Below are 25,342 nucleotides of genomic sequence, written 5' to 3'. Positions count from 1 at the left end.
GTTCTTTCTGACAGGGTTCCCCCCAGGGAGCTGGCCGTCCTGCTGTGCAACAAATCCAGTGCATTTTACAGCCTCGGGAAATGGAATGAGGCCTTTGTGGCGGCCAAGGAATGTCTCCAGTGGGATCCAACCTACGTGAAGGTACGGGGACAGCTGGGGGGCCCTGCCTCCTTCCTCCCTTCTTTTTAAAACGGAAATGTGAGGAGTGCATCTCATTCAATCCTTTGCACTTTACACAGGTGCCCGTAGGGCGTGTGAGCCTGTCTGGAGAAGACTGGGAACACTGAGGGCCAGGTGTGGCAATGCCCTTGCAGGTGGAGCTCGTTGTGCTCTGATGTAGTTTCACCACTACTCGTAGTCTGAAGAGTACTTTGATGTTTCCGAGTTTCATTTGAGCTAAGCTGTGTTGCAGGTGCAAGCTGGGTGGACCCACATGGCACCGATTACTTCTTACTTCGAAATCAGCTCCCTTGGAGGGATGGGGGTGGGGGGAGGTTCGAATGGCCAGCAATCCACCCCCACCCCCACCCCCCCACCAGGGGTTAACAAAGATCAGTAAATGAGTATTTAAATGAGTATTTGATTGTTTTCCGCAGCTAAAATGCTGTCAGAGTTCTTCCTGCCTCAGGGTGAACCAAAGGCCAGGGAGACACCAGCCCAGCTGTTGAGTAACTCTCGGTCAAGTTGGGGAGAGGACAAAAAGCAAAATCGGAGGAGACCGTAAAGGAGTTGCCATTCTGGAGCCATCTGAGGCACAGACAATTAAGTGTCACGTGAGTGATACGGACCATTTATGGCGAGGCTCCAAGGTCAGAAACGCACAGGCCTTTCTCCCCGCTGCTCTGCTGTGCGGCAGACTGGTTTCAGCATGGGAGGAAATGCGTTTCCTTCCTTAAGCCTTCCTTTCCCCGACTGTGTAGGGAGTGGCTGCTTAGGTCTCAGAGTCGCTTCAAGGATTAAGGAGACCTTGGTTCGAGTCATTGGCACTCAGGACATAGGAGTTTGTATGGTCTTCTCAGTGATCTGCATTTTGTGTACGGAACAGTGGGAAGGGGCGAGGGGTTTTGACCTGCATGTTCTCCATCCTCGAGGGAGGGATTTGCCTATTTTACCTTCAGCCTTTCCTTAAAAACATTTTTTTTAAACATCTGTTCATTTTTGAGACTGAGAGAGACGGAATGGGAGCGGGGGAGGGGCAGAGAGAGGCAGACACAGAATCCGAAGCAGTCTCCAGGCTCTGAGCTGTCAGCAGAGCCCGATGCGGGGCTCGAACTCATGAAGTGCGAGGTTATGACCTGAGCTGAAATCGGATGCTTAACCGACTGAGCCACCCAGACGCCCCTATACATTTTTAACAGAGTGGTAAAGTGTGGAGGCGGGACAGACAAAGGAGAGGGGTTTAGACTTCGGGGGCTGCAGACTGTGGGAACGCACATGCACACACGTGGGGAAACTCATGAGAGGGGAGATAAGGGTGATCTTAGTAATGTTTAGCAGCGCTGGGCCGGCTCAGTGCCAATGTCCGTCTTCTTCATGGCCATAAAAATTCCCTGGGAGAGAAAATTTATGGCAGCCCTCATTTTGTAGACTTTCTGCTTTTACTCAGATCAGGGGAGCTCCAGGAAGGTTTCCTTCCACATCTTTTGAATCTCAAATGCCTTGGGCTCAAGATAATCCTTAGGCCCAAGTGCCATATTTTGGGGTGGCATATTCTGAACCCCTTTCCTCTCCCCACCAAAATAAAAGATGAAAGAAACTAACATCTGAGGAAGGGAAAGAAGCGGAGAATTCTGTATCCAGCTTACTGGGTTGGGCAAAAAAACCCCCAGACATTCTCCCAACCCTTTTTTTTCTCGTTGTCATCTAATGACGTTTCAAATGAAGGTGAAAACAAATCAATAGTCAGAGATTTGATTTTCAGTGGAATTTTTAAGTGCTTGCTTTTTGTGTGAACCCAGTTGGTGGACACCTTTCATTATCTTAGAATGTTGTCATGATAGATCCTGGTGTGGATTCCTTTAGAGAATCAAAGAGGGGGAAGGCACTGCCATTTTGTTCCTACTCAAGGCACACCATTTTATATAGGCCAAAGTCCGCCATTTTCCTCTAACAATCATTGTAATTTTCCTCTCCACAGAAATAAAAAATTTTTGCCTCCGGTATACAATGCCTATAACGTGGAGCTCGATATACCTCAACGCTTGTCATGACAACTTTTTTTCCAGCTGTGTACCCGTGGAAGTCGTGTTGACTTTGATTGAAAGGAGCAGGGAACAAGTTCTGTGTTTACATGACAATCTCATTCTTTTCTGGAACACTGTCGTCGGAGGATTTTTTTTCATTCTCTTCTTGCCAGGGCTGTGATTTGTTGCGTGAATAAGCCACACATGTACTTGGAAGCGGGCCCGCTTCCTTCGCTCTGTCCTATGTTAGATGCAGTAGAAGTCATGCATTTGGAAATGATTGTTTTCTTGGCAGTTAAAAAATGACAGGAAAACTGTGGCACAGAACGTAACGTGGAAATCCTGTAGCCAGTGCTTGTTAGAAATCCGTGTTGACACAGAAGTGAAACCTCTCCGGCTCATTTCCCCATGTCATCAATCTTGCCTTTCCTTTTAGCAGCTGGTTAGAGGGATGGGTGAGTTATGGGTTTGCTTTTCTTCTGTCCCAGGGATACTACCGGGCTGGTTACTCCTTGCTGAGGTTGCTTCAGCCTTACGAAGCTGCTCGAATGTTTTTCGAGGGTCTGCGACTTCTCCAGGGCAGCCTGGACCAGATCCAGATTGCTGATTTCCTTGTGGGAGTCTTTACCACTATGGGCAGTAAGTTGGAACCGCGGGAAATCTGCCTTTCTTCCTTCCTTCCCCTCCCTTCCTTCCTTCTTTCCTTCCTTTCTTCCTCCCCTTTTCCCTTCCTTCCTTCCTCCCTCCCTCCCTTCCTTCCTCCCTTCCTTCCTTCCTTCCTTCCTTCTGTCTTTCTCTCTTTCTTTCTTTCTTTCTCCCCTTTCTTTCTTTCTTTCTTTCTTTCTTTCTTTCTTTCTTTCCATGTCCTTGTTATTTTATTTGAATGGCTCCTGGAAGAGATAATTCCAGGGGGTTTCTTTGTGGCTGATGTATGCAGTTTGAATGAAACTGATTTTCACATTAGAAACCATTTTGGAAGTTGGGGTGGCTCAGGTTCTTGTAAAAACACCGAAATCGTTTTGCAGAAGAAATCACTTAGAGCTCCGCCACTCTTGTTGCAGACTTCAGTTTTCTGTGTTGCTACTGAGAGATCTTTCCCTATTCATACTGCCCTTTTTACGTGAGTTGTGCTCTTTCCTATGATTTTTGCATGGATTTATCCCATACGTGGAGGCAATATTTTTGTTCGCTGTCAGAATAGCCTGGAAGGGCTGATGGAGGGTCCCGCGGAAGCTGCCGCGGTGCCCGGCGTCTCGGCCGCTACGGTCAGTGACGCACGGGGGCTTTCCGCGTCACTGCCTTGAGTTATTACTCTAATGACCTGGCCCGTGAGCCGGCTTTGTCAGTGGCCTGGATTAGACAAAGACAGAAAGCCGTAACACAATGTAATGGACTCCCTGCCAGTGACCACGGAACTCTTTCTGTGTTTATCTTGGCGCAGTCTAAACGTTCTGCCAATGACCAGCCCATTGTTTTCAAATATTGTGTTTGATCACATTTAAGATTGTACCCATTAAGATGTGCCACTGAAACAAATGCTTTGCCACTAAGAGACAAACTCAATCGTCACACGCGTCCCGATTCTAGAGATGTTAGGATGTGAAACATGGCACCTGTTAGAACTGTGGGCAAATGGTCTTTGGCTTTCAGAGGCGGGGAAATAAATTCAACTGTGACAGAGCCACCTGTTCCCACTGGGAGTGTGGGAAGGCAACTTGTGTGGTCTGTGGCCAGCATGCCACAGATTTTGGCAAGTTTGGCACAGATGGGGGGTGAGAGCCGCATCAGGCAGTGAGTGGGGGGTGGTTGGAGGTAGACACAGCCACGTCCCCCCAGCAGAGAAATGGAAGATGCCCAGATGAGTGCTGATGGGTCACAGCTTTCCGGGCACCCTTTCACTGCCGTGACGGAGCCTGTGTCCCATTCCTCTGAACCTGATGGATTGGCCATTCCCCTTCGATCCCTCGTGTCTTCTGCATCTTTGTGAAGTCACCGTTCGTTCTTGGCGACGGCTCCCCTAAGAAATCTGGACGGTTTCCATTCTGCTCCCATCCTGAGAGCGGCACGTCGTAGGACTCCGTAGGGCAACTCATCCCAGACTTTTATACCAAACGACTCCTGTTTGGAGGGTGAATGGATGCCCACGGCCCGACTTCTAAAATTTGAAAAATATGCTTATGGAAATTTTGTATCGTCTTGTGCAACATCTATTTATTTTGATAGTTCCCTATCTGTGGAAATTGATAATCCCGGAGGAGGTGCCATGCTATTCTGGCACCTGCCTCGTCCCCTTGGATGATCTCACCCATGGGTTTGAGAAATGTGGCTTTTGGAGGATCATGAGATGCATTGGGCCACTAGGTTAGAAGAATGTGTGTTGCATAAGAGAGTTGGTGGATCTGGGTTCCCATCTCTGTGTTTGTCGTTAACTGGTTGCGTGATATGCCATGAAGACTGGCCTCGTTTGTCTCCGTTTCTCATTGGTTGGGTGAGGATAATATTTGTCACATCTTTCTTTCTTCTCCTTTTTTTTTTTTTATAATTTCTTTATTTGTTTTAATTTACATCCAAGTTAGTTAGCATCTAGTCAACAATGATTTCGGGAGTATGTTCCTTAACGCCCCTGACGCATTGAGCCCATTCCCCCTCCCACCACCCCTCCAGCAACCCTCTGTTTGTTCTCCATATTGAAGAGTCGCTTATGTTTTGTCCCCCTCCCTGTTATATTAGTTTTGCTTCCCTTCCCTTATGTTCATCTGTTTTGTATCTTAACATGCCTCATATGATGTCACATCTTAAGGGAAGTGAGGTTTTTTTTTTTTTTAACTTTTTTGAGCTTCTATTTCTTCCTCTCTAAGTGGAGATAATAGGCAGTGCCTTGTCGGTATGTTTGAGGGATTAAATATTAGCACATATCACTGGGCTTCACATATAGAAGAGCTAAGTGAGTATTAGCTCACATTATACCGCTTAACCCTTGGGGCATTGAGTTTATAGGTGAACTTAAAATGACTGCTGCTTCAGTCAATTATATAGGACTTTTACTTTGAAAGTGGCTCTCTTTCTTTTTTCTTTTTTAAAAAGTTTATTTATTTTGAAAGTGTGTGTGTGTGTGTGTGTGTGTGTGTGTGTGTATGTGTGAGCAGGGGAGGGGCAGAGAGAGAGGGGAGAGAGAATCCCAGGTAGGCTCTTCACTGTCAGAGTGGGGCTCTAACCCACAAACCATGAGATCATGACTTGAGCCTAAGTCCAGAGTCGGAGGCTCAACTGACCGAGCCACCCTGGTGCCCGAGAATGCCTCTCGTTCTGATATCTTTAACTTGCCATTTGTTTATGTGTGGTCCTAAATGGAGGACCTTTTCCCAAATGTTCTAGACTCTGCCTGGGTTAAAATTTCTAAACTATGGAACTTTCTTTCAGGCGACCCCATTGTTTTGCAAAGTTTCTTGCCCTGTTTCGATCATATTTTTACTACTGGATTCTCAACAGAAGTGTGGCAATCTGTAATAGAAAAGTTGGCAAAGAAAGGATTATGGCACGTAAGTAAAAGGAGATGACTCTCTTGTGGGAAAAGCACATTCTCGATCAAACAGAGTCTTTCTGCTGGCACTGGGGAGGGGGGTTGTAATTTATTATTTGTTTATCTTGATGCCAAAATAACTTTTTAACGGACACATCATTAAAAATGGAAAGTCACTGAGGTATATCAATTAGCCAGTTTTTTTTAAAGGTAGGAAACGTATTCAGAACACCTATAATAATATTAGCTAACGTGTATCACCCTCTCTCCTTGCCCTATGTCTCCATGGTCATCCCAGAAGTGTAAAGTCCAGATGCCAATGGTAATATGGAATGAGGAAAATAAATTTTGGAATGTTCATCTTCATATAATCTTTTTTTAATGTTCACTTATTCATTTTGAGAGCGAGAGAGAGGGAGAGCACGCGAGCAGGGGAAGGGCAGCAAAGGAGGGAGAGAGAGAATCGCACACAGACTGCACGCTATGACTCCCTCCTGATGTGGGGCTCGAACTCACAAACCGTGAGCTCATGACCTGGGCCAGAATCAAGCATCGGACACTTAAGCAACCGAGCCACCCAGGCGCCCTCATGCAATCTCTTCTATATTGCATTTGCTAGTGTGGGCTCAGGAGACCTGCCTGTGCTGCCCCCAGCGCTTCCGTGTAGGCTAAAGGGACCGCTGCCCGCAGGTAGCAGTGAGGTTGTAGGAGCCGGCCCGAGGCGGGGAATCTGTGGAAGGGATTCCCGGTGCCCAGTGCACCGCAGCCTGGGCTTTGGTGTGACACAGATGCCTCCTCGCATCATCATCTTCCACTTTCTGTTTTGGACCAATTATTTCCCCTCTGGGTCTCATTTCCGCATTTGTAAGTTTCAGGCTATAAACTTACTCTCTCGGGGCTTTGGTGAAGTTTAGAAATACTGGAGCAAGAACGCCTAATAATAATATTAGCTAATGCTTGTCAGGGGCTTACGATGTGCCAGGCATTGAGCTAATGGAGCTTCATGGTAGCTGGCTGTGCTACGTGCCCAGTGCATAGTTGTCATCGATGGTGGCCTCTCCGTGCTCGTGAAAAGAGCCGGCCGAGGATGGGAGTTAGGTCAGGAAGGGCCTGCTGGGCTTTCTAAAGCCTGGCAGTCCAGAAAAGTCACTAAAAGCCAGGGCAAGCCATAAGGACTCTAGAGCCAGGCAGGGCGAATGACTTTAGAAGACAGAATTCTTCAATTTTTAGAAAGCTCATGGATTCCACTGGAAATCCAATGAAATCTATGGGGTTCTCTTTGTATACATAGTTTCAGGGGGTTCATGGGACATCCCCTAAAATCCAGCCACGATTTCCCTGAAACTCAGTCCCATATTCCAAGGTCTTGAGAAAGCAGGTAGGTAGGGAAGGGAAGGCCCAAGAAGGCAGCCCAGGGGGCAGGTGCACTTGGTCCAATACTCCAGCAGTGGGGCCCAGGTCATTTTCACATATTGGAAACAGAGACCAAAAAAAAAAAAAAAAAAAGCCGGGCCAGCAATCAGGATTGTTAGAACCCTGAGTATGTCATCTGAGATTGGGGCCTGTGTGTTCACGGTGAGCGGTAAAGAGAGGGCAGCAGGCTGAAGGAATCTGCAAACAAGATGTGGCCATAGGCTCAGTCGCTGTGGTCCCCATGTCCACTGGGCATACACGAGGGAGACTGATGCGGAGCCCGGGCCCCAGTCACGGCCACACCAGAACCTGGAGCCCTCAGACCTGTTGGCACACCTGGATGATCTCAGGAGGGACCTCTCTGTGGGTGACCTAGGACAAATTGCTTAACCTTTCTGAGGGATTCAGTTTCTTCATTGACTCTAGTTTGGGTCAGTGGTTCAACAACTGGCTCTCTGCGAGAAAAAGGCCTGATTTGTAGTGTTTGCCAATCTTCGTAGCATCAGTACTCCAGCCATGGCCAACCTGAAGCCACGAACAGGGCTACCGGGTGTGGAATTGGGGAGAGATGGGCAGCCAGCTATCACTCGCTGATAAGGACCTTTCCAGCACACTCTGCTGGCCGGGGTCTAATGGACCCCAAACACTTGGGGCTTATGAAACACCCGTGTGCTACAGAATTAATTGGGATGAGATGCTTGCAAAGGATGGGATTCCTCTGCTTGCTCGGCTTTAAGAATTTTGCAGAGAATCACTTTTTTACCCACTCTGCCCTCGGCAATGCTGCTTAACGTCAGCTGCTCCCGTCTGCAGCGGGCTTTGAGGAAATGCGGAGAGAGCTTAGCTGTCAGCAGGAGCAGGACATCGGCCGGACGGAAGGACTTCGATTATCATGGCTCAGGCTGTAAAGCTTGGCACGTAACTTAAAAAGAGCGACGGGGTTGGGGCGCCTGGGTGGCTCAGCTGGTTAAGCATCTGACTTCAGCTCAGGTCATGATCTCACAGTTCGTGAGTTCGAGCCTCGCATCAGGCTGTCTGCTGTCATCACAGAGCGCGCTTCATATCCTCTGTCCCCATCTCTCTCTGCCCCTCCCCCGGCTTGTGCTCGCTCTGTCTCTCTCTCAAAAACAAATAAACATTTAAAAAAAAGAGAGAGAGAGAGAGATAGGGCTGGAGGGTATTTTGTTTTGGTTTTTGCTTGTTTGTTTTCACCCCGAAGGTAATGTTTGTTCCAATAACCTACGTGGAGAGCATTACTATTCCAGGTTTTTCTCTTTCTCCCTTCTCACCAGTCGTTCCTACTTCTGTCAGCGAGAAAGGACCGGCTACCCCGAAATATCCATGTCCCAGAGTTATCACTGAAGAGTCTCTTTGAGGTGAGGTGGCTTCTTGAAACATACGGTTTTAAGTCAGGCCACTTGGGGCTTGTATTTGGGACCTCTGCTTGCATAAGGGGACTTCAGCTGCCTCACTGCATATCGGTCGTTTATAATGATCTCAGGCGTGGGCCACAGCGAATCTAGGTTTTGCTGATCCCAAATTTTATGAGTGAAGGGGTTTGACGTTTAATATTGATGCGGTGACTTCCATGATTCTTCCTTTGTGTTTTTCTTCCCCCCCAGAAATATGTCTTCATTGGGCTTTATGAGAATATGGAACAGGTGCCCAAGCTAGTGCAGTGGCTCGTCTCCATTGGTGCGAGTATTGAGACAATAGGACCATACCCTCTTCACGCCCTCATGCGGCTCTGTATCCAAGCAAGTGAGTGTTCTTCTGGTTCACCCCGCCCAAGCCGCCCTCCCGGCTCTGAGCTCCGAGCTCTGCTGAATTTGGCCACCAGAATTTAGCCACTTGAAGGTGGAATGTTCAAACCATTTGAATACTCAAATGGTTTGATTATTCAGATGAATAAAGGCAGCAGGGAGATAGCATTGTTTGGTTTTGGTTTTGGTTTTAAAACGTTTTATTTTTTATTTTTTATTTTTTTATTTTTTTATTTTTTTTAAAATTTTTTTTTTAACGTTTATTTATTTTTAAGACAGAGAGAGACAGAGCATGAACGGGGGAGGGTCAGAGAGAGAGGGAGACACAGAATCTGAAACAGGCTCCAGGCTCTGAGCAGTCGGCACAGAGCCCGACGCGGGGCTCGAACTCACGGACCGCGAGATCATGACCTGAGCCGAAGTCAGCTGCTTAACCGACTGAGCCACCCAGGCGCCCCAAAACGTTTTATTTTTTTATTTTACAGAGAGAGAGGGTGCGAGCGGGGGGAGAGGGGCAGAGGGAGAGACAGAGAGAGGGAGAGAGAGAATGCCAAGCAAGCTCTAGGCTGTGAGTGCAGAGTCCGATGCGGGGGCCGAACTCACAAGCCGTGAGATCATGACCTGAGCCAAAGTCAAATGCTCAACTGACTGAGCCACCCGGGCTCCCCAGACAGCCTTGTTTTTATTTCGCCCGGGACCTAGTAGCTACAGGGGCCCAAGCTGAAAAGATTCTGTGTTCCTAGACAGATCCTGGCAGCACAGGGGCACTGAGACCCGAGGAGGGACCTTGGGACAGACAGCCTTTGCTGGGCGGAGCTCCCCGAGCCGCGGAAGGCGCGTGTGGTCTTTCCCCTTTTTCGGGTTCATTTTCTCTCTAGCCGGAGAGTCGACTGCTTCAACACTCTTCAACACTGGCTGTTGTTGATAGTGCCTGCTGTGGTTCCTTTAAAGGACTCCGATTTTCATAGAATTCTTTTTTTTTTTTTTTTAAGTCTTCACCACTTGGCTATAGGAGTTCAATTCAAAAATATTTAAATTTTATCATTCACACACACACGCACACATGCACGCACACACAAGATAAAAGCTTGTTTTTCTTTTCCAAGCATGTATGGCACCAGAGTTAGACATTTACCCGTACTGTTTTAGAGCCAGAAGAGGCAAGAGAATTGTCCAGACAGTCTTCCTCTTCTAGGCTGGATTGCCTTCCTGGGAATGAAGGAGTGAGGGGGGTGGGCAGGGCCTTCAAGACCTGGGCCCCCACTTTCCTTTAACCAGATTTCCATTTCATGTACTGTGGAGCCCATGAAATGTTTTATTCTTGCGGAGGGACTGGTGGATCAAACATTTAAAAGTAAAGTCTGACTAAAAGCAATTTGGTCCAATCCTCCCAGTTTTTTTAATTTTTAGTTTTGATTTTTGAAGGGCAGAGCGGGAGAGAGAGAGAATCTTGAGCAGGTTCCATGTTCCGTGTGGAGTACAGTTCTGGGCTCGATCCCACGACCGTGGGATCACGACCTGAGCTGAAATCAAGCGTCGGACGCTCGACCGACGGAGCCAACCGGGCGCCCCCAATCCTCCCAGTTTTAAACTAGGAATCTGGAACCCAGAGAAGTGTGCCTCTGGTTGTGAAAGTCATGATTCCCCGCTGTGTCTGCTCTTTACGTTAGCTCCCATGGGTACAGGCACGTGTCAATACCATCAAGCGTTCAAGGTTATCCCTGATTTGTTTCTCAGAGGAAAACTCTGACATGGTGACAGACCGTGTTCAAAGAGTTGGCGGAAGTGTGTGGCTTTCCTTGATCCCAGGAGCTCCAAGGAAGGAACGTGGGAAAATAACTTTTAACTATATGTCCTATCGGGGCTCCTGGGTGGCTCAGTCAGTTGAGCGTCCGACTCTTGACTTCAGCTCAGGTTATGATCTCAGAGTCATGGGATCAAGCCCCGCACCGGGCGCCCAGCTGAGCGCGGAGCCTGCTTGAGATTCTCTCCCTCTCTTTCTGCCCCTCCCCTGCTTGCGTGTGCACTCACGCACATGCGCTCTCTCTCGAAATAAATAAACATTAAAAAATATTACCAGTCTTGATTAACAGTCTTATTAACAGTATTGAATAGGGTAACCTTTTCGGATACTGACCTGCTTTCTGACACGGGCACTGTTGCCTTGCCTGGAGCCTCTTTACGACTAGTGCCCCCATCCCCACCTGCTGTTCCACAGCTGCCTCCTTGGCCAGAGAGCTGCTCTTGGCCAATCAGCCCCCCACTCTCTGGAGGCGCTCCCCCCCCACCACACCCCCTCCCTAGAGGTGCTCTGGAGCTCTTGACTGACACAAAGGTTAGCCCCTGCCTCCTCGTGGGTCAACACCGTGGTGCAGCTCACGCTGCAGAGCTCCCTGTGGGGTCAGGCTGAGGCCGACTCAGGGGAGACCACATCTCTGCTCGCCTCCTTCCCCTGCCCCGCCCTGCGTCCCTCACACTGTTTCTCCTGAGCTCCCCGTCAACAACTCACACGTACAAGAACCCCGGTCTCGGGCTCTGCTGCTCGGAAATCTGGCTGAAGTTAGAGCTCATCCTTTTAGTCTACAAGCTCTGTGTCTCCCATTCTCGTGGTGAGTGGCACACATGTGTCGGAGTCCCCATTCGGCTCCCTCAGGACGGGACGTGTTGATGTGCTTTCAGATTGATTTTCTGTGTGTGGAAAATAACATCAGGAACTCATTTTAATTCCCTTCAGAGGAAAACCATCTTTTCAGGTGGTTGATGGACCACAAGCCCGAGTGGAAAGGCCGCATCAACCAGAAGGACGAGGGTGGTTGCACCGTTCTCCACGTCGTTGCCTCGGCTCACTACCCAGGATACCTCATCAAACGTAAGTGGCGACACCAGGCTGGAGGGGGTGCTGTGGGCTGGGTGACCTCAGGCATTAGAGAGCCTGACCGCACGTTTTTACCCTTTTCCTCCTGGGCCGGGCTCCAGAGGGCTAAACCTTATGTCGACCTAAGCATGACCGGGAGGGCAGGAAAGATGCGGGTCGAGGGAAGGAAGATTGGCTGGGGTCCCCATGCTCTTTCGGCTTCGATGGCTTCTGTGGGGTTGAATGTCTCCGGGATATGGGCTTCTGGCTGCCCTGCTCCTTCCCTCATCACACAGTTACTATAAGCGCTTTATTTTATGCCAAATCTACGCTAACGAGCCAGACCACAGAAGTGGTCCTGCTTCCTGGCCACTCAGAATCGAACGCGGGGATCGCATCCTCCATCCTGCCAAGGCCGGACAGGCCACGAGGAAGAGTGAGGCTGGTTCTTTTTTTTTTTTTAATGTACTTTTTTAATGTTTATTTATTTTTGAGACAGAGAGAGACAGAGCACGGGCGAGGGAGGGCGGGGCAGAGAGAGACACACACACAGAATCCGAAACAGGCTCCAGGCTCTGAGCTGTCAGCACAGAGCCCAATGCGGGGCTCGAACCCATGAACAGTGAGATCATGACCTGAGCCGAAGTCGGACGCTCAACCGACGGAGCCACCCAGGTGCCCCCTGGAAAGATGGATTTTTAAAAAATAAGACGCCTCAAGATTATAAAATGTCCGCTCAAAATTAAACATGCCTGTGGACTAGACGCAGCCTGGAGGGCTCTGGTTGGGGACGTCCCGGGCACTTGTAGTCTTTTTTCCTCAACGTGTCCCAGGGAAGCCCAGCGAGGATTGTTTCTCTAATGTCATCCCCATGGAACTGCGTCCCAGGAACCCACATCTGGGGAAATGGAGAAAGGGTGTGCTACAGATACTGTTTGGAGCTTTATCGAAATATAATTCAGATGCCATATTCACCTGTTTCAAGAGTCCGATTCCCTGTTTTTAGCACATTCACGGTGTTATGCAACCATCACCACGATCAGTTATAAAACATTCTCATCATCTCCAGAAGAAACCACGGATCCATCAGCAATCATTTCCCATTTCTCCCTACCTCTCCAGCCCTAAGCAATCACTAACCTACTTTCTGTGCCCGTGGACTTCCCTCTTCTGGACATCTCATACAAATGGAATCATACGGTCTCGTGACTGGCTTCTGTCACTGAGCATGCTCTCGACGTTCACCTTGTAGCATGTATCAGGACCTCATTCCTTATTATTGCCAAATAATATCCCGTTGTGTAGGTAAACCACATCTTATTTACCCATTCATCAGTGGATGGGCCCGTGTCTTGTCTCCACCCTTCGGCTATTACGAATAATGCTGCTCTGAACGTTTGTGTATGTGTTTTTGTGTTGGGATATATTTCCATTTTTCTTAGGTAGATACCTAGGAGTGGTATTGCCAGATCATACGGTAACCACATGGAATCCCTTCAGGAACTGCCAGACTGGTTTCCAAAGTGGCTACACCATTTTATACTTCCCACCAGTGACGCACAAAAGTTCTCATTTTTCTGAATCCTTGCCGGCACTTGTTACTGTCTTTTTTGGTGTCCTGTGTATTTTACTACCTTCTTCTCTTGTCCAGATACAGTCCTACGCTTCCCCAGCTTCCCTTTCTCTTCTCTTTGTCTCTCTGCAGAAGGGGATCCCTCCCCTCTGTTCCTCTGCCGCCCATCGTATCTCTCCCAGTTTGCAGTCACGCACCTACGGCCCACCAGTTTGTCCTGGTAGGTCCCTGGAGGCATCTCTGTCACGTTGCTGCCAGGGGTCTTGCAGTTCAAAGTCCTCTGGACTCAACACTGCTGTGTTCGAGAGACGAGGGAACTTCGGATCCCCCTACTTCTCCGCCATGTAGGATCGCTTCCTATTTTAGTACCTTCTTAAAGGCAATGGTATCCTGGCAAATGTTTGACAAATGGGCTCTTCAGAAGGAAAAGCCCTGAATTGTGGTGTTTGCCAATTTGCTTGGTGTAAACACACCAAGACTTGGTGCCCCGAGTTTTGTTTTTAATGTAACCTATTTATCGTAAGTTTAAATGGCTATGTTGATCAACCACCTTGTAGCATTTCTAGACATTCGACTACTGGCCCTCGTGGACTAGGGTGATCTGGTTCCAGCTAATGATAATTACCCTGGTCATTTATGGGTAACGTCTGTGTCTCCAATCACTGTCCTCTCCTTACACATCCCTACTCTGAAAATGCCCCCCCCTCAAAAAGTATTTCCAGACAGGACTTTTCAGTTTGCAAAGAAACGCAGCTCCAAGTCTCCTGAAATCCAGGTGGTTTTGCACGGTGTGGGGTATTTTACATGCATGGAACGCCTCGGGTGCCAACTCTCTGCATTGATAACTTGGCAAGCATTTCCTTTCCTGGGGCTTATACAAGGACTGTCCAGTACAAGCATAATGAGAGCCACGTATAATTTTAAATTTTCTGGTAGTCATATGAAAAAGTAAAGGCAAAATAAGTGAAACTAATTTTCGTCATGTATGTTATTTAACCCATCCAACCGATGTGCGTTATCCAATAGATGTTATTTAGCCCATCCAATATATGTTTATATATATTTAGCCTATGTATTTAGCCAATATATATAGCCTATATATATATATATATATATATATAAGCCAGAATATTTAGCCTATCCAATAGATGTTATTTAGCCCATCCAATATATGTTTATGTATATTTAGCCTATGTATTTAGCCAATATATATAGCCTATATATATATATAAGCCAGTATATTTAGCCTATCCAATATATGTTATTTAGCCCATCTATCCAGCATATGATCGCTCACATCTCAGTGCAGACTAGCCACATCTCAAGTGCTCAGTAGCCATCTGTGCCTCATGGCTGCCATATGGAACGGCACAACTTTATACTGTTTCTTACAAAGGCAGAAACCTTCCGGACTTTCTGCAACATGGGAGAATAAGCACGTGACGTAAAGAGAGGCTCCTTTCTCCATGCAGGTGTAAACATGGACTGTCCCCCGGGCATTGCCAAATGAGGCTTCACTACTTTTGCAGGATGCTTCTCTTTTTCATCAAAGAAGCTTTTTTTTTTTAAATCTTCAATTTCAACTAATTTTAGACATACAGAAAAGAGGCAAAAATAGTTCCGGGAGTTTCTGTATACCCTCCCCCAGCTTCCCTTAATCTTAGCATGTTACGTGTCAGAGTTAGATTATCAAAATCAAGAAGTTAATTTTGACAGAATGCTATCAACATACACAGACCTCATGCGAATTTCACCCCTGTTTTCATGAATGACCTTTTTCCGTTCGGAGACCTGTACCTCACTTCCTTGTCGGGGCTCCCTAGTCCTCCAGTCTTTGACAGTTCCTCGGGCTTCTGTTACCTTGACCCTTTTGAGGAGTACTGGTCAGTTGTTTTGTAGATGGTCTATCAGTTTGAGTTTGTTTGATGCTTTCTCATCATTGGAATAAAGTCAGGCATTTTTGGTAAGAATTCTACAGAAATAATTTTGTGTTCTTCTCAGCATTATATCCAGGAGTTCGTGATGGCAATATGTCCTGTGACGTTAGCCTTGATTGGCTGGTTAAGTTGTGATCTGTGGGGACTTCTCCATTGTGAAGTTACCATCTTTCCTTTCATAGTTGTTGAATACCTTGTAGGAGATAATGTGAACTCTCCAAATACCATCTATGCAAATACTGTTGCCCTTTAAACTTTTGCACACTAATTTTAGTATCCATGGGTGGATCTTATCAGCATCAACTATTACTGTGACCTTTGGTTAATGTTGATTTTTAATTTTCTTCTTTTCTTCTACATTTGTTATTTGGGATTGTGTTGCAATGAAGAGCTATCCCTTCGATGTATGTATGTATGTGTGTGTATTTTAATATGGACTCATGGATATTTATTCCATGGGATAAAATCTAATACTATCATTATTTATTTTGTTGCCCAAGTTGTTCCAGCTGTGGCCATGAGGCACTCTTTCCTTCGGATTGGCTTCTGTGTTCCTTTGACGAGCCCTATCACACCTCTGATTGCAGACCAACACCATGGTCATTTAGCCTTTTAAAATTTGTGACCTCTCTCTTCTACAATATATTTACTTATGTGCTCACTTTTATGAGTTTCAGACATGCTATCCCATGCCTCTTTGAGAAACACATCCACTAACTAGATTTATGTTTGTTTTATGTTCATTTTATGTTCGTCTGTGTTCAGTTCTTTTTGTCTTCAACTTTACGGCATCCAGTCAAGATAGTAGGTTCTTTTCCTCCCCACCCTATTCACTGTAGGTATGCTGCTCATTTGTAGTACCCCGAGGATTATTTTTCCAGTGTTTGCATTTCATTTTAGGGTTCTTCTCATGTCCTGATTGGTTTTGTTTACGTTTTGGTACGTGAAAGCCACATATGTGAAACATTATTATGGTTTTAGGAGTCTGAACTTTACAAAAAGATATACTCAGAGAAGGGTCATTTCCTCCTCCTCTCAACACCCTCAGTTCCCAATTCCCCCCTTCTTTCTGCCCCTCTCCCATCCGCTCCCTGTAAGCGATCAGTTTCTTTTATATCAGGCCTATTTTTTCTGGGTTCCCTTTGCAGTGATGGGCAGATACACGTGTATTTTCTTACATCTCCTTTTTTACATGGAGGGTCCCCTTCTACAGATACTGTTTGGCATCTGGCTTTTTTTTCCCCATTAACAGCTATGTCCTGCAGGTCACCCCATATCATAAGTGCACATTTAGTTCTGTTAGATATCGTCAGATTTCCATCTGGAAGGACTGTGTCAGTTTGCACAACTACCTGCCATGTATGCGTCTTTCCCCACAGATTCACCAACAGAATTTGTTGTTGGATTTCTAAATTTCTTCTGGTCTGAGAGGTAAAAATTGGTATCTCAAGGTTGTTTACCTTCTAATTATGTATGAGTTTGGATGTTGAAAAATACATTTGAGAACCATTTATACACACACACACACACACACACACACATACACACACATACTTTTTTTTTTGGTGAGTTATATGTTCATGTTTGTTTCCCCTTTTTCCATAGAATTTTTGGTCTTTTGCCCTCAATTTTTAAGAATTCTTTGTTCATTAGCTCTTTGTCTATGGTATAAGTTATGAATTTTTTCTCCCAGTTTTTCAGTTGTCTTCTGCCTTCTTTTTTGTCATGCAAATTTGATTCTTTTTATGTAGGCAAATTTATTGATCTATTAATTTCTTGCTTCTGTATTTGGTGTCAGAGTTAGAAAATCTTTACCTGCATCAAAGTTAAAGACTTCTGTTTTTTTCTAGTACCTGTATGGTTTCTTTCTTTCTTTTTTTTTTTTTAAGTTTTTTTTCTATTTATTTGAGAGAGAGATAGAGCATGAGCGGGGGAAGGTCAGAATGAGAGGGAGAGAGAATCCACACTCTTAGCATGGAGCACAACGCGAGGCTCAGTCCCACGACCATGAAGTCGTGACCTGAGCTGAAATCAAGAGTCAGATGCTTAACTGACTGAGCCAGCCAGGTGCCTGGTTTCCTTTTTGACATTTAGATCCTTGGTCCATTGGAGTTTCATGCAAAGATCTAGTTTTACCATTTTCCAGATGTCCACTTATTTGTCTCAGCATTATTTATTTATTTTTCAGCATCATTTATTTTTAAAGTGTGCAAGACCTCAGGGATTTGAGATGCCACTAATTCTGAACTTTCTCTCCTGGTCTACTAGTCTCCTTGCCTGTTCATAGAGGCTTCTTTGAGTCACCTTTCAAAAACTGGTTTAAAAATTAAAAGTACACTTCACACCAAGATGGCTGAGATACAAAAAGATGACAGGAACTTATTGATGAGGATGTGGAAAAATTGGGAATAAAAACTGGCGTGCACCTGCTTTGCAAAAAAGTCTGGCAGTACTCACATCACCATATGATCTGGCAATGTTACCCCTAGGTGTATGCCTCATGGAAATGAAAACGTATTCCAACAAAAACTTGCCCGTGAAGGTTTATAGCAGCCTTATGGGATAAGAGCCAAAATAGTGCAGGCAACCAAAATCTCCATCAATTGCTGAATGGACAAAAAAAGGCAGTACATCCATACAGTGCAATATTATTCAGCCATAAAAAAGAAGGAAATATTGATACATGCTACAACGTGGATGAACCTTGAAACATTATGCTGAGTTCGAGCCCCGCGTCGGGCTCTGGGCTGACAGCTCAGAGCCTGGAGCCTGTTTCAGATTCTGTCTCCCTCTCTCTCTGCCCCTCCCCCTCTCATGCTCTGTCTCTCTCTGTCTCAGAAATAAACAAACATTAAAAAAAAAAAAGAAACATTATGCTGAGTAAAAGAAACCAGACACAAAAGACCACATACTGCACGATCGCATTTATATGAAATGTCCGGAATAAGGAAATCCCTAGAGACAGAATCAGATTCCACGTTGCCCCTGGGTGTGGGACAGGAAATATGGAGTGACTGCTAATGCATATAAGGTTTCTTTTTGGGGGGATGAAATGTTTTGGAACCGGATAGTGGTGATGGTTACACAGCTTCATAAATACACAGAAACCCACTAAATTGTACACTTTAAAAAGGATGAATTTTATGGTATGTTCAATCGAAAAATATTTTAAGGGGCACATGGGTGGCTCAGTCAGTTAAACGTCCGACTTCGGCTCAGGTCATGATCTCTCGGTTCGTGAGTTCGAGCCCTGCACCGCGCTCTGTGCTGACAGCTCAGAGCCTGGAGTCTGATTCGGATTCTGTGTCTCTCTGCCTCTCTCCCACTCACACTCTGTCTCTCTTTCAAGAATAAATAAACATTTAAAAAATTTTTTAAAATATTTTAAAAGCAAAAAAGAAAATTGAAAGGCATGCTCTTGGTTAAAAAGAAATCCACACATTTAAAAAAGATATGTGATCAAAAGTAAATTCTCTTTCACAAAGTCAGCTACCAAGCATTTTTTCGTGAGTCTTGACGGGATATATACATGTGTGTACCTGTGTGTGCATGTGTGTGTGTGTGTGTGTATCCAATTTTTATTTTCCTGCTTTAAATATGAATGTGGGCATACTCTACATTTTATTGAGTAACTTGCTTTTTCCCTGAACAATAATCTTGGCCATTTTCCCCTAATAGTAACTGCATAGCTATTTCATTTTTTTTTTTTTAACAGCTCACAGTTTTTTCTGACATGGCTATACTTCACTGATGGATGTGTAAATGGTTTTCAGTTATTTCGCTACTGAAAATAAAGCCCAGAGAATATTTTCCTACACATGTCTTTGTGCACTGGTGGGAATGTATCTGTAGGATTATCTCCTAGTTGAGGGATTGTTTGTTCAAAGAATTGGACATTTTGTTTATTTGGATGACTCTCATTTTATTTAAATTTTAAATAGATTACATTCACAACTCAAAAGATACAGAAAGTATTGAGAGTCTTTGTCCTTTAACCTTAGAAACCCATGTTACCAATATCTTATGATTTTTTTCCTACAAATATTCTATGAATGTATAAATAAAAACATATGTGCAACTTTAGGATGTTAGCATATTGGTATGCATCTGGCTTTTGAAAGCTATTGCTAATTTGAACCCCAGAAAGGTTGCCCCAACAGTGTATGAGTTATCTCCACTTTTAATACTTTTTTGACACATGGAGACTCAGGAGCTCTCCAGCGACTTTAACGTGGCCTGAATTCCAAATTCACCATTTAAAATAATTGCAGCATCATCGAGCCTCTGAAGTCATCAGTTCTGTCGGCATTTTGGTGGTGGCGGTTGTTACTACGGTCTTCTTGGCTCTGGATCAATGTGGTTTGGGAGGCCCAGGAGTACGGTCTCAGGGAATTACCAGAGCCCGGCAGCAGCAGGACCCAAAGCCTAGAAACGGTCATCTCCTACAACTGACATCAAGCCAGGCCAGGAGTAGTTGCACTGGACTTGGTTATAAGCTGCAGACGCTCCAACTGGCTTTGGCAAGAAAGGGGATTTATTGGCTCATGTGACTCAAGAGTCCAGAGTTGGGTCCAGGTACTCCAAAGGTGTTTTCAAGAATCTTTCTACCTCTCAGCTCTGCTTTCTTCTGTGTTAGGTTCCTTCTTAGGCAGGCTCTCTTTCAGGTGAAGCCGCCTGATATTAAGTTTATCTTATGCCTATTTGTCAATCGCAGCCAGAGAGGATACCTCCACTCAGTATTTCAGCTCAAGTCCTAGGAAGGAGTCTTGGTGACTTGACGTTGGTCACATGCCCTCCATGAACCAATCAGTAGAGCCAGAAGGATGGGATGATCTTACTGGCTAGTTCTTGGTGAGGCATTTTCCCCGGAGCTGGGGCTGGGGCAGAGCTCCGGGATGGAATGATCTGATTGTCCAGATCCCGATCAGGCGTTTGCCCCTGGGTCTGGGGCTGGGGCTGGGGTTGGTTGGGGTCGGAGCTGGGGCCCCGGCCGACGCCGGGGCTGCGGCCGTTGTGGAGGATGTCATGGTGGTGGAATGTGTGTCTGTCTGGTGTTCACTCACATCAAGTCAGGTAGGCTGGAAAAGGTGCTTCTCAAAGGAGACCTGGGCTCTTGTTATCAGGAAAAAGGGTAATGGGTGCTAGTCAAGTAAAAAAAAAAAAAGCCTAGTGTGTCTTCAAATTTTGCCTCTTTATCTCCTTCAAGCCTTGAAAACCTGTGCACTTTACATGTTTTCAAGTTGACATCTAGAATTTTTTATCTGTGAGTCAAAAATGTGTAAGAAAAGGTACTTTTCAGAATTGTGTACACAGATATTTTAAAATACACCCATTCTCTCTCTCTTTCATTTGCATATACTAGAATATAAATGCTACAGCAATTTTGATGTCCTCTAACATCTGTGTGAAAAATTATGGACCAGCTCTTTAGTAGCCAAAAATATCAACTTGTTCATTCATTTTTTGGGGGGATCATATCTCTCGTTTACTTTTCAGAGAGAAGTTTACCCTAATATAATTTATGCCTGAAAGTCTCATCAGCTGTCCAGTGATCTTCTGGAACAAAAATACTTATATGGCTTTAGATTAAAAAAACAACAACTTTTTTTCCTGTGATTTAAAACTCTAGAGTTAGTCTCTTTTCTAGATTTAATTATTACAAAATTGCTACTCCAGATATCATCAAAGCCACAGCACTCTATTAAAATCTTCTGTAACTAATTATTACAGAGAAAAATAATAATTTCGGAGGACAGTAAGAGGGGGTAGACTGTAGTTCCTTCGAAAAGAGTCACCTGGCGGTCACCTGCTTCTCCCTTCTGTTGATACTCTGCGGGCCAGGAATTTTCACCTCCTTGGGGCAGTACATGAATTCGCGGTTAGTTCTCTAGGCTGTGTAGCAAATCCCTGTAAATGTAGTGGCTCAAAACAGCTCAGTTCTGCAGGACAGTCGTCTGATATGACGTGACTGAGTTTTCTACTCGGTGTCCCCTGAGGCTGGTGTCAAGGTACTGACGGGGCTTTGTTCTCATCTGGAATTCCGGGCCCTCTTTCGGGGTCACACGGTGGTGGCAGAAGCCGGTGCCCTGCGGTTGTAGGACTGAGGTTCTCGTTCCCTTGCTGGCTGGCAGCCAGAGGCTGCGTCAGCGTCTACAGGCCCCACACATTCTTTGTCATGTGCCCCCCGCCCCCTTCAAAGCCAGCAGGGGAGAATTTCTTTTGTGCATCACACCCCTCTCGTATTTTAATTCTTTACCCTCTTCCTGACCTGTATACCTTTGACCTGTATGTAGTTCAGGCGGTTAGGTCAGGATAATCTCCATATCTTCAGGTCAAGTGCTTTGGGGCCTTGATTACCTGTGCGAAGTCTCATCACACTTTGACGTTTAAAAATTTTTTAAATGTTTGTTTATTTTCAAGAGAGAGACAGAGACAGAGAGCAAGCAGGGGAGGGGCAGAGAGGGAGACACAGAATCCGAAGCAGGCTCCAGGCTCTGAGCTGTCAGCACAGAGCCCGATGCCGGGCTCGAACTCCCAGACCGCGAGATCATGACCTGAGCCGAAGTCGGACGCTTAATCCACTGAGTCACCCAGGCACCTCATTACATTTATTCATTTTTGAGAGAGAGACAGAGCACAAGCGGAGGAGGGGCAGAGAGAGAGAGGGAGAATAGAATCTGAAGCAGGCTCCAGGCTCCCAGCTGTCAGCACAGAGCCCGACGCGGGGCTCGAACCCACAAACTGTGTGCTGATCGATTGTGCCAGTGCAGCTGGGCAGTTGGGGGCTATCTTAGAATTCTGCCTGCCCCAGTGAGATCCTTGATGGGTAAGACGTTTGACTTTGTAATTTTGTCTCATTTTTGTCAATGGGAGAAGGGCACTTGTGACTGGGGACATGGGAAAAGGGGGCTCCGTGAACAGGACGATGCCTGGATAGGTGCCTTGTCAAGGCGGTGAATTTTAGGAAAACATGGGCTTGGAAGTTGGGGATCAGGCGTTGATTCGCTTAACTCTCTGTGCCCACATAAGTCTTTGTACCCCCAGGGCTACACCCGTTCCATTCGGAAACCTGTTGCATCTGTGATCACAGAGGCACCTTGGTGCTCGGCAAATAGATATGTCAAAGCAGCGAATGGAGCTGGCAGCCAGAGGGTTGGGACTGGGAGGGTGGAAACAGTGACAACAAAAAGACCCTGATGCGAAAGCAATTGCCACTTTCTTCTATCCCCAGACAGGCTTTTTTTTTTTTTTTCCTTTTTTTTTTCTGGAAGAAGATTCTGTTTCCCCTCTAAGGAATAAAGAAATCTGAAGTCACAGCTTGCTGTTATCCTTACAGCTGTAACTGTTGCCTAGTAACCAGATCCCCCTCTCCTTGCGTGTTGCCAAGGAGAGGGGAGAAAGGTAGAGAGGAGAGCACTTCTGAACCTCTTAAAAGCTATTGTCCTACCCACTCTACACAGGACTTCTCGCTTCTGGGAGTTGGGTGGATTGCCCAAGGCCAGCAGTTAAGATTCTAGAAGCAGAGGGACCTTGGTCTCCTTGCCCCAGGCTGCTTGGGCAGGGAACTGGGAGGAAGAGCCTTCATGGGGACGTCTCCTTATAGAAGGAACCTCGACAATCCCCTGTTGTCGTTTTGGCCTGCTCTAGCACAAACAGAGGACGTACAGATGCTCCTGAGCTTTGGGGCAGACCCCACCTTGCTGGATCGACAGTCCCGGTCTGCCATGGATGTCCTGAAGAGGAATAAGAACTTCAAAGCCATCGAGAAAATCAACAGTCACTTGGCAAAGCTGGCCACATGTTCCAAGGACCTATCAGGTACAGCTTCCGGTGAAATAACTTTTTTGGAGGGGGGGGAGGTGCTAAAACTGGGTCTGTGATATTAGATGCAAATCACTTTATACTTTCTTAGTATATGATGATGGAGGTGAGACCCCTCAACTTTGGAAAACTTGTTTGCCTGTTTGGAAAGATACAGTAAGACAACTCTTCCTTACAGAGTGTCTGTGACATTCTGGTAACTTTGCTAGGTCCGCCTTTGGGCGGTATAGGTGACTTTTTTTTTCCATGCATGCACACAGTAAAAAAAAAAAATTCATACAAAACAGGAGATAACAAAAATGAAGCCTACTCCCCAGAAGCAACTACAGCCAACAGTTTAAAATACGTTCGTATCTCTTAAACACATATGGTTTACCAGTATGGGACAGCATCTATTGACTGGCTGCTGTATCCAACGAAATGCAACAAGTTAGCTCTAATTGTTGTATTTTGCCTAGTAATGTTATGTGTGTCGTTTACATTCTGCTCCTTACCTCTGAGTTTTCTGTGCTTCATCCACAGATGAATTCTAGAAATGGAATTCTAGTAAATGGCATTTACATGGTAGTGTGATTATGTAAATGATAATGTAAATTATGTTCTGCAACTGGTAGCCTAGCTGAAGCCGTAGAAAAGAATCACCAAATGTCCCGAAAACTTTGCTCTTTAATTGTGATACTATTTAAGCATCCCGGTTTAACAAAACATATACATTATTGTGTGGATGTGTGTATTTTTCCTGGAGGAGAGACATGGACAGTAGACTCATGGAGTTTTTTGAAAATGTCTTTATGTTGTCCTTACATTGGTTGAGTATAGGCAGTGTTTTCTTGAACATGGGTATCGTGTTTTGTCGATTCTAAATTGCAGTTTCCCCCCACATTTTAACGTCTTTAAAATCGGAGTGTGTTTCACATGTGGCGTGTCGATTTGAGGGCAGCTGTTTCTGGTGTGTCTGTCGGTGCGTGGGGTCTTAGATTGATAGACTATTCTGTAAAACCTTGTTCCTCCCAACTTTGGGGAAACTGTCATTGTCTTCTAGCCTCCATTTGCTACTGATTAGAAATCTGATGTCAGTCTCGTTTACTTTCCCATCTAGGACTTTCTCTGTCCTTCGAGTTTTGAAATGCCCCTGGGATATTTCTAGGTGTGGGTCCTTTTTCGTTCTTTCCGCTTGGCTCTTGTTGGCCCCTTTCAATCTAGCTTTTTTTAGCACAGGGAAATTTATCTTTTATCATTTTGTTCCCCTCCGATGCCTTTTTGGTGCTACCATTAAATGGCTGTGCTTCCAGAATTTATAACACGTCTCTCTATTTTTCCCAAATGTTTTCTAGGTGCTTTTTCTTCCCAGATCTTTAACTTGGTCTCCAGCGTTTCTTTTATAACTCAGCTCGCTCTTTGCATGTTTTGATTTGGAAACTCAGTTTTAATTTCTAGCAACTCTTGTTCTCTGATTCTTTCTTATCTATGGCAGCTCGTGCTTGTTCCGCATTCGCGCCTGTTCTTGAATGGCATTTGAGAATATTGCAAATTTCAGGGCGTCTGTGTGGCTCAGTTGGTGAAGCATCTGACTTTGGCTCAGGTTATGATCTTGCAGTTCGTGAGTTCGAGCCTCGCGTCAGGCTCTCTGCTGTCATTGCAGAGCCCGCTTTGGATCCTCTCTCTCTCTCTCTCTCTCTCTCTCTCCCCCCCCCCCCCACTGCCCCTCTTAAAAGCAAATAAACATTAAAAAAAAAAGAATATCAAGAATTTCTTTCCTAAAAGAACGTCCTCCTCTCTTCTCTGAATTATTTGTTTCTTTGGCGGTTAGTAGATTCATTTTCTTATTTCTCTTTTGCGCTATTGCTCTTCCTTTTTTTTTTTTAAATAACAAAAAAAATTTTTAATGTTTATTTTTGAGAGAGAAAGACAGTGTGCAAACAGGGGAGGGGCAGAGAGAGAGGGAGACACAGAATCCAAAGCGGGCTCCAGCCTGTCAGCGCAGAGCCTGACGCGGGGCTCAAACTCACGAACCTCTGAGATTGTGACCTGAGCCGAAGTCGGAAACTCAACCAACCGAGCCCCGCTGCCCCACCCCCGGTGCCCCACCATTGTTCTTCCTTAATTATCTTCTGATCTTTGGATGGTTTTTGTGCATGAATGAAGAACTAGACTGACTAATCCTCAATAGATGGTTAGTGTGTGTTTCCTGAAGTTATCTGGACGTGTTTCCCCTGGAAACAGTGCCCCCCCCTGAAGTGGGTAAGTAGGTGACAAGGTGAAGGAAGCCCACTGGGTA

General features: G+C 45.6%; 1 protein-coding gene across 10 annotated transcripts in view; it reads left to right on the top strand.

The window, feature by feature from the left end:
• The window catches only part of TRANK1 (tetratricopeptide repeat and ankyrin repeat containing 1), a 98,119-nt gene that overhangs the window by 23,403 nt on the left and 49,374 nt on the right, over window positions 1–25,342 (top strand). For 9 of the 10 annotated variants that reach the window (XM_047874469.1, XM_047874474.1, XM_047874472.1 and 6 more), the window contains 7 exons: window positions 15–141; window positions 2,672–2,822; window positions 5,604–5,722; window positions 8,409–8,492; window positions 8,739–8,877; window positions 11,614–11,748; window positions 22,891–23,061. In XM_047874469.1, coding sequence (XP_047730425.1) covers window positions 15–141; window positions 2,672–2,822; window positions 5,604–5,722; window positions 8,409–8,492; window positions 8,739–8,877; window positions 11,614–11,748; window positions 22,891–23,061 — 926 coding nt within the window. The remainder of the gene's footprint in view (window positions 1–14; window positions 142–2,671; window positions 2,823–5,603; window positions 5,723–8,408; window positions 8,493–8,738; window positions 8,878–11,613; window positions 11,749–22,890; window positions 23,062–25,342) is intronic. The other variant, XM_047874476.1, reaches the window with a different exon arrangement.

The sequence above is a fragment of the Prionailurus viverrinus genome, chromosome C2, assembly GCF_022837055.1.
Source record: "Prionailurus viverrinus isolate Anna chromosome C2, UM_Priviv_1.0, whole genome shotgun sequence".
Taxonomy (NCBI): Eukaryota; Metazoa; Chordata; class Mammalia; order Carnivora; family Felidae; genus Prionailurus; species Prionailurus viverrinus.
Note: the sequence above shows the minus strand (reverse complement) of the source record. Positions and strands in the feature narration are given on the sequence as shown.